The sequence below is a fragment of the Limulus polyphemus genome, unplaced genomic scaffold, assembly GCF_000517525.1.
Source record: "Limulus polyphemus unplaced genomic scaffold, Limulus_polyphemus-2.1.2 Scaffold3847, whole genome shotgun sequence".
Classification (NCBI taxonomy): domain Eukaryota; kingdom Metazoa; phylum Arthropoda; class Merostomata; order Xiphosura; family Limulidae; genus Limulus; species Limulus polyphemus.
In genome coordinates, this window is record NW_013669457.1 from 51,783 (window position 1) to 67,592 (window position 15,810).

Sequence of the window (15,810 nt, forward strand, 5' to 3'; positions counted from 1 at the left end):
AAGAGAAGGAAAACACCACCACTACTACCACTTGCCTTCCGTATCTGCAATATTTCGGTGAAAAACTCAAATGCATAGCCAAAAAATTCAACAAAGACATCTGCTGGAAATCTTAAAAGATATTGAGATCCATCCTGGTAATAAACAGAAAACTACTAATGAGAAACACAAAAACGTCATTCATGAAATACTGTGTTCCTGCAACGAAAATTGCCCGGCATGGCCAGGTGGTTAGGGAGCAATATGCAGGACGTGAGTTTGAATCCACATCACACCAAACATGCTCGCCCTTTCAGCCGTGGGGACGTTATAATATGGTGGTCAATCCCACTATTCATTGGTAAAAGAGTAGCCCAAGAGTTGGAGGTAGGTGGTGATGACTAGCTGCCTTCCCTCTAGTCTTACACTGCTAAATTAGGGATGGCTGGCACAGATAGCCCTCGTGTAGCTTTGCGCAAAATTCAAAACAAACAAACAAGCAACGAAACTTATACATTGGAGAAATGCGAAGAAGATGTGCAACAAGAATACAAGAACATAAAGACAGTATAAGACTCGTGAAAACAAAAAATTCAGCTATTGGATAACACATGATGTCAACTGGACAGAAAATAAACTGGAAACAACTAGAATAATTGACACAGAAATATTTTGGAAGACAAGAAAAATTAATGAATCCTTTTACATTAACAAAATAAAACCTTCATTTAACAGAGATTCCAGATTAGAGGTGAGTAACCTGTGTCTACCATTGGTTGAATTTACAGGAAATATCTCCATCAATCAGAAACAGGGATAAACCAACCAATGATAACATGCCCTCCACAATCCACCAGAATACTATAAAGACTGACAGCACCATACAAACACTGACCTGAAGACAAATGGGGGAAGACTTTTGAAATGTTGTCTTTGATATTTGAGTCTCTACGACAGACAGTTGCTGTTCATTTAACCAAATTTCATCAGGGACATATCTTTTATCTTTTTTTTTTATTTCTCACAGAGTTGGTCTGTGTTGAATTGTATTATTCGTCACACAAATAGTTTGGTAAAAAAAAAAAACTATAATGATGCATTACCTAATTTTTATTTAAACATTATATTTAATGGATACATCCACAAAATAGATTAATTGTGGAATGTTTTATTTGAAACTACAGTGTTGACAGTATAATTTGTCTTTCAATCAGATTGGAGATTGTATGGAAACCTCTGCTATGGTTTTCTTCGTGGACAAATATCTGGTAAAGAAGCACTAAATTCGTGTAGAAAACGATATGATGGACAGGTGGCAGCTGTTCAGTCACTGGAACATAATAAATGGCTCCTTCAGTTAGCAGAAGGTAGACCTTTCTGGATTGGTAAGTTTCATCCACACATTTTCTTGCTTATCAACAAAACATAAACTTTTGTACTTTCAAGTATAATTGAAATATTTAACATTTGAGTACATTTATTCACAAGAAAGCTTTCAGTACATTGGATAAAGGGCATATAAGAACCACACATTGAAATAAAAGATAAACGATGAGAACGTTACTGGTAGATAGAGAGATTACGATAGTCAAACCAGTGTACTGGTATGTTCAGGACAAATAAACAAAGTGAAAACAGCAACTGGTCATAAAAAAATGTTTTAGTGCAGTATAAACAAATGATACAATATGTTATTAAAATCTAATAGATTCTGAGCAGTAAGGCTCTTTTTTCTTGTTTTTTTTTTTCACAGGTTGACACATTTCAAGTAATATCTTATGGGTTGCAATAAAAAGTAATAAAACTAATTTTATCATGATATTTGATTCATCCTAAAATCTTGTAATTTTAAGTATAAATTAATCCAAGTAATGAAACTTTTATTGTAATTGTTTTTAGGATGTTTGATAGCACAAACTTGCTGCTTTGTTACTATCACTCCCAAATATTGGTCCATATCCTAGGTCGTGCAAGTGCTTAACATTTAGTATAGATTTAGATACAGTTTAGATAAGATCATAATCTAGTCTTCAAACTCGTAAGTTTTTTTTTGTTGGTTTTTAAGCTCAAAAGGTTACTATGAGAGGAAAAATTATAAATCTTGTTATGAACACCTTAGCTTCTGGTGAGTAGTTTCCTGTGAAACTCAAAACCATTAGTTTTCTTTCATAAAGCAAATGTAGCTATGTTGATAAGTATTTATTGATATACACTAAAGAAACTTATGAATAAGTAACACGGTAACCTTAGTGTGTTTTTAGATGAAATAGGTGTTGAACTTTGGATTTTTAGTTCATTTTAAACTTGAATTTAAAGTAAATTTATAATGCTTATTTGTTTTTTTGTTTTACACAATTAAGGCTTACAGTACAACAGAAGAAATGCTAGATGGGGATACAAAGGTTTGTCTGAAGTACCATTTGTCAACTGGAAACCCCGATTTCCTAAGGTTTCTCGAAAGGGTCGAGTGAAACATCGATGTGTTTTGGTCAGAGGGACTGGCCAATGGATTAACAGGAACTGTGCAGGCCATCATCACAATATTGTTTGCTCTAGACCTCCGGGTTAAATACCATCTTAGCTATTAGATTTAATTTGCTATTCTTGCTTTTGCTTCATGTTTTTTATCATATGTTTATAGTTCAGCTTCAAGCAAATTAAAAAATGCAGAATATTATAGGCTGGTACTACTTATCTTAGGTTTATGACGATTGTATGTGAAGTATGTAATTTTTCTACTTTTTTGATAAATTTCCATCTTTTGTCTTAGGACAGTTAATGCATATTTTTACTTTCTCCAACATTTTTATATTACTTTTTTAACTCTTTTACAGAAAAAAATTATTTTATTACCATTGAAAATTATGTTAAAATAATTGTTTCAGCTAAATTGAAGGCTAAGTTATATTTTAGGTGTAGCTGAGAAAAAGTTCATGAAATGCTGACCTTAGTAACAGACTTTGTGTGTCTTTGGATGTGAAGCACAGCCTTGTTTACTATAACAAACAAGGAAACTTGCACATTAATAAGATTTTCGTGCATTTGCTTAATATGTGTTAGATTTGAATATATATATATATGTGTATATTAAAATCATTTTGAAGAAGGTTGAGTCAACTTTTGTTTTGATGGTTTCTTCCAGTCAAGTTCCATTTCACAGTATTGGTTAAACTCTGAAGGTATGTATGGTCAGTAAAAGATCTAATGTCAGGTGTGATGTGAAAAAGAATTTCTGTTTTAGAATCATATGGTGCATTGTAATTTTATATTTAAACTTGTAAATATTGCATATTTGTAATGTATTAAATAGCATTATTTTGTTTTCTGTGTTAGCCAATAGTAAAAAAACTTCAGAATGTGATTTTAGCACAAAAATGTAAAAATTACTGTTGGACATTTACATGTGTAACAACCAAAGATATTAAATGCTACATTTAACATCTTATATTAAAGAATAATTGTGGTTGCATTTAATTTTGTCTTCGAATTACTTCAACATTTTGATGAAAATAATCTGAATACTGGTAATTATGGATTCAAAACACTATATGTTAAAGTGTTTAATGTAATGGAACAATGATGTAGAAGTTGTCAACTCACACTATGTTTTAATATTGTAAGAACTCTAAATATTTCATGGAACATACTGTTGGAATGCAGCTTATTAATGACTGGTTATTAGTATTCTCATATGATCTTGAAGTAGTGTAATAATTTTTGTTTCAGTTAGAAAAATGCTTTGAAGTATACACCTTACCCTAGTCTGTAGTGAGTCAATGATGTAGAATTGTTCAATGATTAACAAAATTGATTTTTTGTTAATTTGAGCATTTTTTATATGGTTATTATAGTCATTTGAAACTAATCCATTTTTTAAGTCAGTCGAAAAAAAATCAAAACATTTTCTTCTAAAATTGTCCACTATAAATGTTAAACACTAGAATAATTAGATGTGAAAGCAATGCAGATGAGGTGCTTGCATAAGAATTGAAAATAAAGATTTTTAGGTGTAGTTTCATAAAAAATATTAAGCTTAATAAATACAGAAATTCTAAAATACTCAAGTACTGTATTGCAGATATGGTATTTCACTTCCTCAAAGTTGTGGCTGATTTGGATAGTTTGGCTGTGTTATTTGTTCTCTTTCTCCTAGAACTTATTTTATGTTGAAACTGTAATGAATTATTTCCAAGTGTAATTTTGATTTACTAATACTTTTTCCCATTTACTTAAAACTGACATAAATTTAAAAATCAGTTATTTGAAGCCATTACTTTTTAACAAGTATAAAAATATATTAGGTAAAAGTGATGTAATAAAAAATACTGATTATTTTAATTTCACCAAAAGTAGTTAATTTTAGGTATTCCTTTTTCTTTACAATATTTAAAAATAAGAAGCAATTTTTTTAATAGAATTCTTACTAATACTTGTTATGAAATATATCTAAGATATTATTAGAACAATACTCAAACATACGTTGTTTAATGATGCTCTAAATACAAAAACAAAATGGAGTATATATATATATATATATATAATACTACATCTTTTTAATGATGTTTTTAATTTATAAAAATCTGATTTTTGCCAAAAATGCTTTTACTCACAAATTTAAATACTGTTTCAACACATTTTATTGAAAAATATAATAGTTTCATGTAATATGGACATTATAATAATGCCACTATGAAGAGCCAGAGTTGGGCATAGCTGAGTGATTAACGTGCCTGGACTGTGAATCTGAGGGTTCTTAGTTCATGTCCTCCCACCACAAAAGTGCAACTTTTACTTTGAGAATATGAGTGTGCTATAAGAGTAATGGTGAAATTATGCTATTTGGTCAGATAAAAGTAGTCCAAGAGGTTGGCAGTGTTTGCTGTTAACAAGCTGTCTTCCCTCTAGTCTGTCAGTTCAAAATTAGGGATGGCTGTTAACTAGCTGTCTTCCCTCTAGTCTGTTAGTTCAAAATTAGGGATGGCTGTGCACAGATAATCTTTTTTGTAGATTTTCACAAAAAATTCTGAAACAAACGAATTGAAAAGGTACTTTGAGTACTACCATACTTTGAAAAAGTACACGTAGTTCCTTATATTCTAGCACCCCCAGTGTCACAGCAGTAAGTCTGTGGACTTAAAACACTAACAACCGGGTTTCAGTACCCATTGTGGGCATAGCACAGATAGCCCTTTGTGTAGATTTGTGCTAAATTACAAACAAACAAACCTTATATTGTAAAACCTAATAATAATCTATTTTTTAAAGGTAAAGCTTAGCAGATTTTTTTCAGTGTATTTTATGATATTATTTTGGAAAAGAATATATAATTTTAACTTTTTATTTAAATAAAACAAAAAAGGCTTAAAACTTGATGCAAGTGTTTAAAAAATCATCCATCAGACTAATGATTTAGAGATTTGCCATAGTCTTGTAACACAATACACATCTTTTAGACAAAAGAAGTGTTCGAAAGCATAAAGGTGTTTATCAACAAATTTAGAAATAGTAATAATATGAAAATTGAACATCAGTTAATTTGTGTATTAGCAAAATTATGGTTGTGTAAGGATTAGATGTTGACATTGAATATATGATTTTATATAACATACACTAAGGATGTTGGAATAATTATTAAAAAAAAGTAACTAAGTATTCCGCAACAGGCAAAATATTCTTAAGTTGCAGTTTTTTGCTACTTTAGCTTGTTATTTTGAGGAAAAATTATGATAGTGTATTTCCATGTATGTCGTGATGTTTCTTAGACAAGTATGTACATTTCATATACACTGAATAAACTGAACCAAACTGCCTGATCCTACATTTAAATTGAAAATATAGATCTATTAATCAGATAAGTAATTTGTGCACTGGTTTCTTTTGTGGTTTGGGTTGGTCATTTATAGTGACCAAACATATCTTCAACAGAACTATATATATATATATATATTATGAGGCAGTTAAAGTATTCTCAATAGAATTTTTTTCAGATAGTCCAACTTTTTCATGAATTGTTTGACTGTTGTAAAGTCCAAGAAATCTCCAAATGAACTTTTTTATCTTCAGTTAACATCAGAATTTTTTTTTGTATTAATAATGTGCCCAGTATTTGATTTAGCAGTATAACTTGGTGTTAATATTGTGGTTTTATAATGACATATACAATTATAAAACATTTTTTTCATTAAAAACATATTCTTTATTATTTTTTCTCCAATAATCTTACTTTTGTTTATCTCAGTTTATAACCCAAGCAACATGCTTAATGATTTGACATTGAAACATCACTTCTCACAAGGGTGAAACAAACAGTTGTTTGCAATGTGGCCTAGCTGCTTGTGCTTCCTTGAAAATTCTACTTGTTACAAGATGTATTTAAAGTTATGATAGATGTATTACCTTTTTTAGCAATGTTATTCATTTATCATGTTGAAAATATTTATATTATTTTCGAAAAGGTGCCAATTAGAATTCCACAGTTGTCTTGTATTGTGTAAGTATTTTGATAGTGTAAAAACACTTGTAATGCAATTTAGTAAGCTTTACATTTAACCTTTTTTTTTTCAAAGAAGACAAATGTACTTTTGAATAAACAATAAACCTAGAGAACTAATGTTTGTTTTTTGTTTTGAATTCACAGATTTTGAGGTTGAAACAAATTCACCAACAACATATTTCTAAATGTATATATCATTCACACTGAAAATGAAGATGATTGAAGACAACCAACTGCACAAAAAACTTGTTAAAGCCGCCCCCCCCCCCTCTTCCCCAGTGGCGCAGCGGTATGACCGCGACTTACAACGCTAAGTGAGCACGGCACAGATAGCTCATTGTGTAGCTTTGTGCTTAATTACAAACAAATTGAATATACTTGATGTATTTTTTGTCAACTATATACAAGAAACTTTTGGAATTTTTTAAAATATTTGTTTAATTGGAACTGTATGAAAGTGGAAGCTGATGCGAAGGAAATGACTGTTAGTTATAGATACTCTCTAATAACACATGAATCACATAAAATACGATCAATTAATTAGTCCCACTAATTATTGTTGGGGTTCCCATGTGTTTTCATAGAAAATGAGTAATTTTAACCCAGTTTCTGGTCAGTTCTTTGCGCTGACTTTTATAACAGAAAAGCAGAATTATTCAATATGAAGTAATATGCGAACCACATCAGAAGTGAACAGAACAAAGAATTGCTGGTAATTAGAAAACTGGTCTAGTGGTTAGCGTGCTGATATTGTGAATCATAGTTCACGCCCTTTGTCACCAAAACACCTGCACTTTGGGGCCATGGGCATGATATTAAAGGAATGGTCATATTGTACTATTCGGTCAGACAAGAGTGTGGTGGATGCTGCTTATTAGATTTCTTCCTTTTAGGTTGTGAGTTCAAGATTAAAAACAGCTAAACGTGTATAGCTTTGCGCCAAAATTCTGAAATATAGAAATAAAAGGAAATATATATGTATTTCCACATTTCGGAAAATGTGGGTGCATTATAAAAGTGGCGATCAAATCCCACTATTTGGTCAGAGAAGAGTTAGTTGCGGGTGCTGTGAACAAGTTGTCTTTCTCCTAATTTATAAGTTCAAAGTTAGGGACGATTATGAGCAGATAACTCTTTGTGAGAGTTATGAAACAAATTACAGAAGAAAGAAAAACTATACACTACCCTAAAACAAATTAACACAAATATGAAGATACTTATAATTCAACAACAAATATTAATTATATAGGGAATGTTCAATTTTCAACCTTGATTCAATAATACATTTATGGATCTCGCATTTTTTCTTCTTCTATTTCACTATAGTGGTATTGTATTTTAACCTCAAACATCTTTACAGATGCCACTTTGTGACGGGACTCCGCTATTGAAGGGAAGAGAGCCGGTGGTTATTTTGTAAAGAAATAAACTTTGGATAAAAAACAAAACTTGTATAAATATGTTAAGTCAAATTCAAAGAATCCAGAATGAAACTTGTGCTTTTGGCAGATGGACTTGTCTTCCTCAAGAAGATCAGAGCAAGTTACCTACCTAGGGCTAAACTAAAAATCAATCCCATAAAGAGTATAGCTAACTAAGCATGTTTTTATTATGTTCTTACTTATAAAAATTAGAATGCTTTGCTTCATAATTCGGGTACCCTCAATGTTAAAGATATTTTCGGTCGTAAGGCCAATAATATCTCACGAAGTTCGACCAGCTCAGGAAATTTATATTATTCCTAAACCCACATACTAAGGAAACAGTGCAAAACAATCTATATAATAAAAAATAATAGAGTTAGATATATTAAATACAATACTGTTCATAAAGTAACATTAAAGAAATAATAGAGTATACGAAGAAACACTAACTGTGAAGCTGTGATTTTGAACCAATATAGGCATAGTTAATTTTTACTCCAAGAAATAATTGAAATGTTTCCCAGAACAGCATAGTCTATTAGAAGAAATTCAGTAGATAATAACTTCAATTCGGATTACATTTTCTTTGATTAGGTTTACATTAAAATAAAGAATTAAAAACAGAGGAGCTTAATGTTCAACTGCTAGTTTTCTTATTCTTTAATTTGAAAATGTAGAAAAGCTACAGATGTCACTACCTTTCTAGGCTGCACAACCGCATTCTGTCGTTACGATAGGTATAACCATGCTGTAACAACCTGTCTGCAATAAAGATCCAGTTTAAAAATTACACTTACACGGTATAGAATCTAGTAACTTATTAAGCTTCAAATTTTAGCACGCTGAAGCTGTATCATTCTACTTGTAGTTCTGTAGTGAACACCTAGTAAGGGTTTGGTCACCTTTACTGAGAGGTTAACAAGTTCAGTTTAACTTAAGTTTATGTGAACATTACCAATGTTATTTAAAAATAAAATTATGTAGGCTTTTTAGTATATTATTCTGCTAATCTCCATCATCTGATATTAATAATATTACTCAGTGGATCAAATTATGTGATTTTTTTAATATGGTTGCACTGTGGATATTTGACGTGTATTATCGAACTTTTCAATTTTGTATTTGTATAATTTATTCCGAAAAACAGTGAGAAGCTGCTATGGATGTGGTTTGTCACTTCATAACGGTTTTAACTTGGTGTAAGCCTACTTTATTATTCATGCTAACAATATATCGGATAACGGTAACTTTCAGTTTCAAATCATTCCGAAGTCACTTGACGAGAACTTCACAATTCTTTATTCTAATAAGTATGATTTTAGCTTTATGTCTTTCTTCCTTTCCGAATTCTTCAACTGGTAAAGGTACTACTAGTAACGGTATCGCTTATGCGGTCTCGGTTTATGCAAAAGAACAAGGCACGGATAATTTATCAGAAGCAGGTAGGTCTAATGAGGTTAATTAATATTACCATTAGGACTTAACTTTTTAGCACATTTTTAAGGGTGTAAATCTAAAGTTACGATTTAATATTAGTAATCCCGTCAACTTGCATTTTATGCTATTATTACTGATAGCACAACTAATAATAGTATTACTATAAAAATACACGATGTCATTTTGAATATTACTTACTATTAGTAAGTAATAACTAATATTCAAAATGTAATCAGGTAAGTATTTTTATCTAAGTAAATTGGCATTTCATTCAACACAAAATTATGTTTGCATTAGCTCATATTAGTGTACTAATTACTATTATTATACTTGTATTTAAATTTTGGAAGTCACAGTTAACTATGTGTTTGGCCTATTGTTAGACCTACATACATATTTGACTATGTATTTTTTTATTCTTACTGTATCAAGTTAGTACGTGTATTATTATTAAATATAGATTTATCATCTTGCACATCTTATTTCAGTTTGTGTGAAGGTCTATTTTTTTTATAACTTGAGTATTTTAATCTTTGATGGATAGTTATATTAGAAATAAATTGCCCTTCCCTGTAAAATTCAGCCTAACTTGTTCACCTGCATAAACTAAAAGAAATGCTTGGTATGCCTCATGTATATTGTTTTGTGAGAAATTTGGAAAATTAAAAAAGTTCTAATATATTAAAGTTGAATTGATGTATTTGTTTTAAATTTCAGTGGAAAATCTCTTATGTACAACATGAGGTTTTTAAATCAAATAATTGTATACTTTGAGAAAATGTTATATTTCCACCCCAAGGCAAATGATACAGATTTAACTAATATCAGTAAATACAGACCAGTATTTGATCTCCCTTAATTAAGATCTGTTTATAACCATAAATAGTATATTATATTAATTCTTGTGTTTAAGGCATCTTTAATGGTAGAGGAAACTTTCCTTTGATTTATTATTATGAAGTTTAGATTGTGCCTTCTTGAAGCCCTTTCTTGTTTAGATAGGTTTTATTGAGTGTTCTTCATTTATTTATTTTTATCTTCCATGTGTTATAAAATGCCTAACTGGGCCACTTGGCATTTTAGTATTACTCTTTAAATAAAAAAAACATGATGCTTTATTTACACTGATGCCACATGGTTTTATTTACCTAACAAGTTGTCAGTTGCTAAGAGAGATAAAATGCAAGTTTCTCATCACTTAAATGGAGTTGTTATATTAGTAACTGTAGAGTATTGTTATTGTTGAGTATATCAAATATTGTCATTTGATTTGCTTTCAATACCCTTCTGTATTATAGAAGCTAGAAAGATATCAAGCTTAGCATATTTTCATCTCTTATAAGCAAACATTGTCAACATCTTTCTATGAACTTATTCTTTAGTAAGTGAAATGTTAATGTATTTATATAGTTATTTTACATTTGTAAAATATGTGCATATATTTTAAAATTTGTCATTTAAAACTATAGTGCTTAAAATATGAAACATACTAGAATTGTATGCATTTTATTCATTTAATTACTCTTAAATACACACACACACACACTTATATGTAAACTACTAGTAGGAGGCCCCCACTCCACCATTAAAGTCAGTTCTTCCTCCCTACTTTTGTTTTGCATTTTTGAAGATTCTGTTTGTAAATTATAGCTTTTGGTGTGAAAAATCTTGGTACCCATTAAACTGTACTATTTTAGACATATTTGTAAAAAGAACTTTGGGAATACAACCAGGTCATATTTATAGACATATTGCACCTTCGACACTTGAATGCTTTGCACCACATCAGTCACTGTCACCAATTACAAATTCTGAAAGAAAGCTTGACTAGTTATGATATTTAGTTTTTTGGTTGGTATGAAATAGTGGCACAGTTCTTTAACCTTATGTGTATGAATGGGGGTCAAAGTGCACATGCTTTTACCTTTTCAGTGACATTCAACATGGTATTAAGTATTTGATGTCAGAGTTATAAGCTATTCATTTTAGCAACAGTTCATGGTAAAGGAGAGTAAATACCAGATATAATAAACAGGAATACCAAAAAAAATTGTAGATATGCATTTCAGAGGTTATGCAAATTCAATATGCAAACTCTACAATGGATAAAACTATTTTTATTCTTCACATAAATAACAACTTGCACTTTGACTTGTCAGAATTTGTGTTAAATTGACATCATTAATTCGTATGCATATTTTAACACATTTGACTTTTTTGTGTACAACAGTATTACACATTTTACTAAAAGCTTGCCACATTTTGTGTGGATATAGTAAATTTGGAATTGTAATCAAAGTTCCTAATCCCAAATGAGGTTAGTCCACTGGACTGAGCCTATGCACCTTCAGTTAATGATTTCTTTGTTTTTACTGGTTATGAAGCACATATGTGTAATAAAAGAATAATATTATTTCACAAAAAGTTTGATTAATTTTATTTTTGTCTAATTCTTATTTCCAGTCCTAACAAGATTCACATTATTACAAGTTAAAGAAATAATGAGTAGATCTACAAGCATGTTTTAGAATTAAACAGCAATAACATTAAGCAGGTAATTAAAAAAAAATTTTATTTATATACTGTAGATTGGGTCTTATCTACATAACTCTTTTTTTTTTTTTCTTCCATCAACATAGTTATGGTAAGATGAATGTCAAACTTTGGAAATAACCAGTAACCTCTTCAAATATAGAAAGAAATACAATATATATATATATATGTTTATATATATAGTTAGTTTTTTGTCATAGTTATTTAATTGATAAAATAATTGTTCTTTCTAAAACATTACAGGATGCAGAGAAAACAAATGGGTGAAAAACTTCTAGATTTTGTGATACCCAGTTTTAAACTTTCTATTTGAAAATGAAAAGTATAAAACCATAAATTAAGTACAATGAATATATTATAAATGTATTTTTACTTATAACTAACATATGGGAAAAAAAGGAACTATTTGATCCTTCAAGGCTATTCTCACACACTTGTCCCAAGAACAAATGAAAATTAAACCCACTTTTATTTTTCAGGAAACCAATGATTCCCCTCTTAAACCCTTGAAAGGTGTTTTTTTTTCCATCAGCACTGATGGCACTTATTTCATAAGCCAATCACATTGTCAGAAAAATAGTCTTAACTAAGGCTCCTTATTTTTTCAAAATCTTCAACCTTTTCTTCTTATCCTATTGCCTTCAAAATTCCTTGAAAAGAAATCAGAGGTTATTAGTGGTTGGGTGTAATATGTGCATAGTTGTCAGTTGAAAAGATAAAATTTACTTACATAACATCTATATTATATGTAGGGAGAGTGACATATACTTCAGAAAGTCATATGGTGATTTGCTTTTTAGAAAAAGTCAAACATTGGATTGTGCATGAGAAGTGTGTTACCATTTTTGACACAGAAGAATATGCTTTGTTCAGATAAAATAATTAATTGTTTAATCAGGCACAATACGTTTGCTCCAGGAAAGGCTTAATCTGTATTTTAGGTCACCCACCTCATAACCCACTTGAGTAGCTCGGAAATTTTCTTCGATCTAATCTTAATTACTGTGCTAATATTTTTGGGTAAAGTCTAGGACTACTCTCATATTTAGCACTTTTGTTGAAAACCATAATTAGGATAATTATTTTCATAAATACTTTTAAAATGATTTTTTTTTTTTACTGTGTTTAGTTCTGTGACCCACAGATTGGGGACCACTGAGGAAGTGATATGAAATGGAATTTTATTCACTGCATCATGATATTTCTAACCATTTAAAGCAGTGTATATGATTCTTTTATATTTAGAAATATGATTTAATATTTCAAAATCCATTGTTTTAACATTCATAACCTAAGTTTCATTGATTTCAGAATCAGCTTACAAATTAATGTTTTTAATGCCAAAGTGATTGTCACTTGTTAAAACAACACATTCTATGAGGGGTAGTTTCAAGTAACTGTTGTGTACAAAAATTGTATGGAAAATGCAGAATTTGAATTTTTGTCAAATCTGCTTACACTGTTTTCTTTGTGCCCGAACAGTTGGAAACAGCACGTGATCACTAGCAAAATAAGGCAAAAACTATAAATAAAGTCATCATCATGGTGGGAATGGATTCATATGAAATATGAATAGATTTGTCATTATAAAGTATTCAAATCACTTTTTCTTTGAAGTACTTTCCGTCTAGTTAGGGTACTGTTCTAGAAATAATGCTGTACTTTGATATTGAGACCTTTAAAACTGCACCATCTGTGTCATGAATTAATCCAAGCCCTGGTAGATGAACGAATGGCAGAAAAACTATAAAGTTACAGAATCAACAAAACTGGTATCTCATATTTGCACTTCCTTCTTCCCTGCTTATGACATTTTTACGTTTGCATATTGTACACAGTACATCTAAATGCTTTTCCGTTACTCTTATTTCTGTATTTATGTGAGTCTCTTTACAGTGGACATGAGTTGGTGGTTTCTTTAAGTTAACTGTAATCGCTACATCCATGTAAATGTATGAAATCACTTATGAAAGATATTTACTTTAGAAAAACGTTTTTATACGTGTGCATGAACACATTCAGAAATATTTTTAAAAACTGCCATTACATGATTATGATAATAACCTGTCTATTAAGGATATTTTACGAATGGACTAAAATGTAAATTCCAGTCGACAGTTTTTTTTTAATTCAGCCGGCTCTTACTTTACACAGCCTTCATTTCCTTCCCTCTTGTACGAAGTTATGAATTGTACTAGCGAACCCGTGGGCCTATGACCCACATTTACAGAAATGTAAGTTTAATTTCTTTAATCAAGTTACAAACGTTAATTAGTAAGCCTACTTATTTACGTGTTTTAACTTAAATCAGTCCCTGATTTGGAGTTCGTTTTGGGGGACTCCCTGTAAAAGTGTTTTCGCGAAATACCCGGGTTCCCTAAGGGATTGGGTGAAAGTTTCACCTTTGTGCAAACTTACCTATACGGTTGATGACAATATGAATAATTATGATAGACCAAAGTACTTTTGTATTTTTACTTGGTTTTATGTTTTTCAAGTATTTTTAGCAATACAGTATAGATAGGTAAAAAAAAAGTAAGATTCATGGAATTAAATGGGTGATGTGAATGGATTTTGTCAAACATGTAGTATATGTAGATGAAAAACTAAAATGAAAAAGCATTGCTTAAGTCATGCTATAAATATTTTCAATATCATTTCTTCTCTCTTTTAAACAACAACACGTTTTATGTACTTTATACCTCGCTGAATTTTTAAAAGTCCTCAACATTGCTTACCCAAAACGATCCTCTATTTAATTTTACGAATACATGAACATGTTCCAGTGGTTAGCATGGTTGGACTGTGAATCCAAGGATTCTTGGTTCGCGTCTCCTTGTTACAGAAACGCGCACCACACTTTGCTCAGCATATGCTATAAGCATTTTAGTCAAGTCCTAGCATTCGTTTAGATTAGAGTAGCTCAGGCGTTGGCGATGAATGCTGTTGACTAGCTGCCTTACCTCTACTATTGTCTCCTGGTAGGTCAACGCACGATGTTTACAGACTGAGAACTCTGAAAGCCGGAATTCGATTCCCCACGGTGGATATAGTGCAGATAGTCCATAAGTGTAACTTTGCGTTAAAATAACAACTTACTTTCTGATCTATCACTTCAATATTAGGGACCACTACTGTGTTTTATGTATTCCAGCCGACCTAATGAGCTCTGGATTAAATGAAACGCGTCGTTGGCAACAGATATGGCGAACATAGTGTGGTTGGAATACTATTATTCAACACTGCTAATTCTTGAAATTTCCTAAAGAACTAGATAAAGAATGCAGTGTTAAAAATGTAACAGGCCTGATACTATTGTCGTATGACAAGTATAATTAATTGTACAATGGTATGGTAATAGCGTGAAACAATAAGTTTCGCTGCGGAAAATTCCAAGAACAGACATATTTGAAAATATAGTTGTAAATAACAACCATGTATGACTTTTTATAGACTACTCGTATTAAATTAATTTATTGAAGGGAATTTACAAAGTAGGCGTTTGTTGCAATCAGTCGGCTGTTAACATATGTCTTCTCTAAAACAAGTAATCGAAGAAATGTCGAAATGTGCAAGAAATTCGAACGCGAGTATTTATCAAAGCCTATGTTGCTATGATCTAATAATATTTCTCATCCAGAGTTGTCATTAAAAACTAGCATCAAAAATATTGAACTGTGTGAATGATTTAAGTTGCGGTTGTTAACCCAGACATACAAAACTTTGTAACAACAAGTAATACAAAAATTAAAAAATAAGGATGATTTAGATTGGCAAAAATTGCAGAAACAAGTTAGAAATACACAAAACCATACAAAAATGCCTACATAAATAGCCAAATATTTCCAAGAAAAACTTTTATTTACAACTAAATGTTGAATTCTTTTCATTTGCATGACTCAGTGGCTACTTGTGTAAAGGTTT

General features: G+C 30.7%; 2 protein-coding genes across 4 annotated transcripts in view; both read left to right on the top strand.

Annotated features, from left to right (window-relative positions):
* Positions 1-4,287, top strand: part of LOC106470152 (FRAS1-related extracellular matrix protein 1-like) — a 53,995-nt gene extending 49,708 nt beyond the window's left edge. The window contains exons 18-19 of the mRNA XM_013930682.2: positions 1,194-1,364; positions 2,340-4,287. Of these exons, the coding sequence (XP_013786136.2) occupies positions 1,194-1,364; positions 2,340-2,548 (380 nt within the window). The 3' untranslated portion in view covers positions 2,549-4,287. The remainder of the gene's footprint in view (positions 1-1,193; positions 1,365-2,339) is intronic.
* A 4,417-nt stretch (positions 4,288-8,704) lies between these two features.
* Positions 8,705-15,810, top strand: part of LOC106470153 (stromal interaction molecule homolog) — a 45,135-nt gene continuing 38,029 nt past the window's right edge. For all 3 annotated transcript variants that reach the window (XM_022398733.1, XM_022398734.1, XM_022398731.1), the window contains exon 1: positions 8,705-9,338. In XM_022398733.1, the coding sequence (XP_022254441.1) occupies positions 9,285-9,338 (54 nt within the window). In that variant the 5' untranslated portion in view covers positions 8,705-9,284. The remainder of the gene's footprint in view (positions 9,339-15,810) is intronic.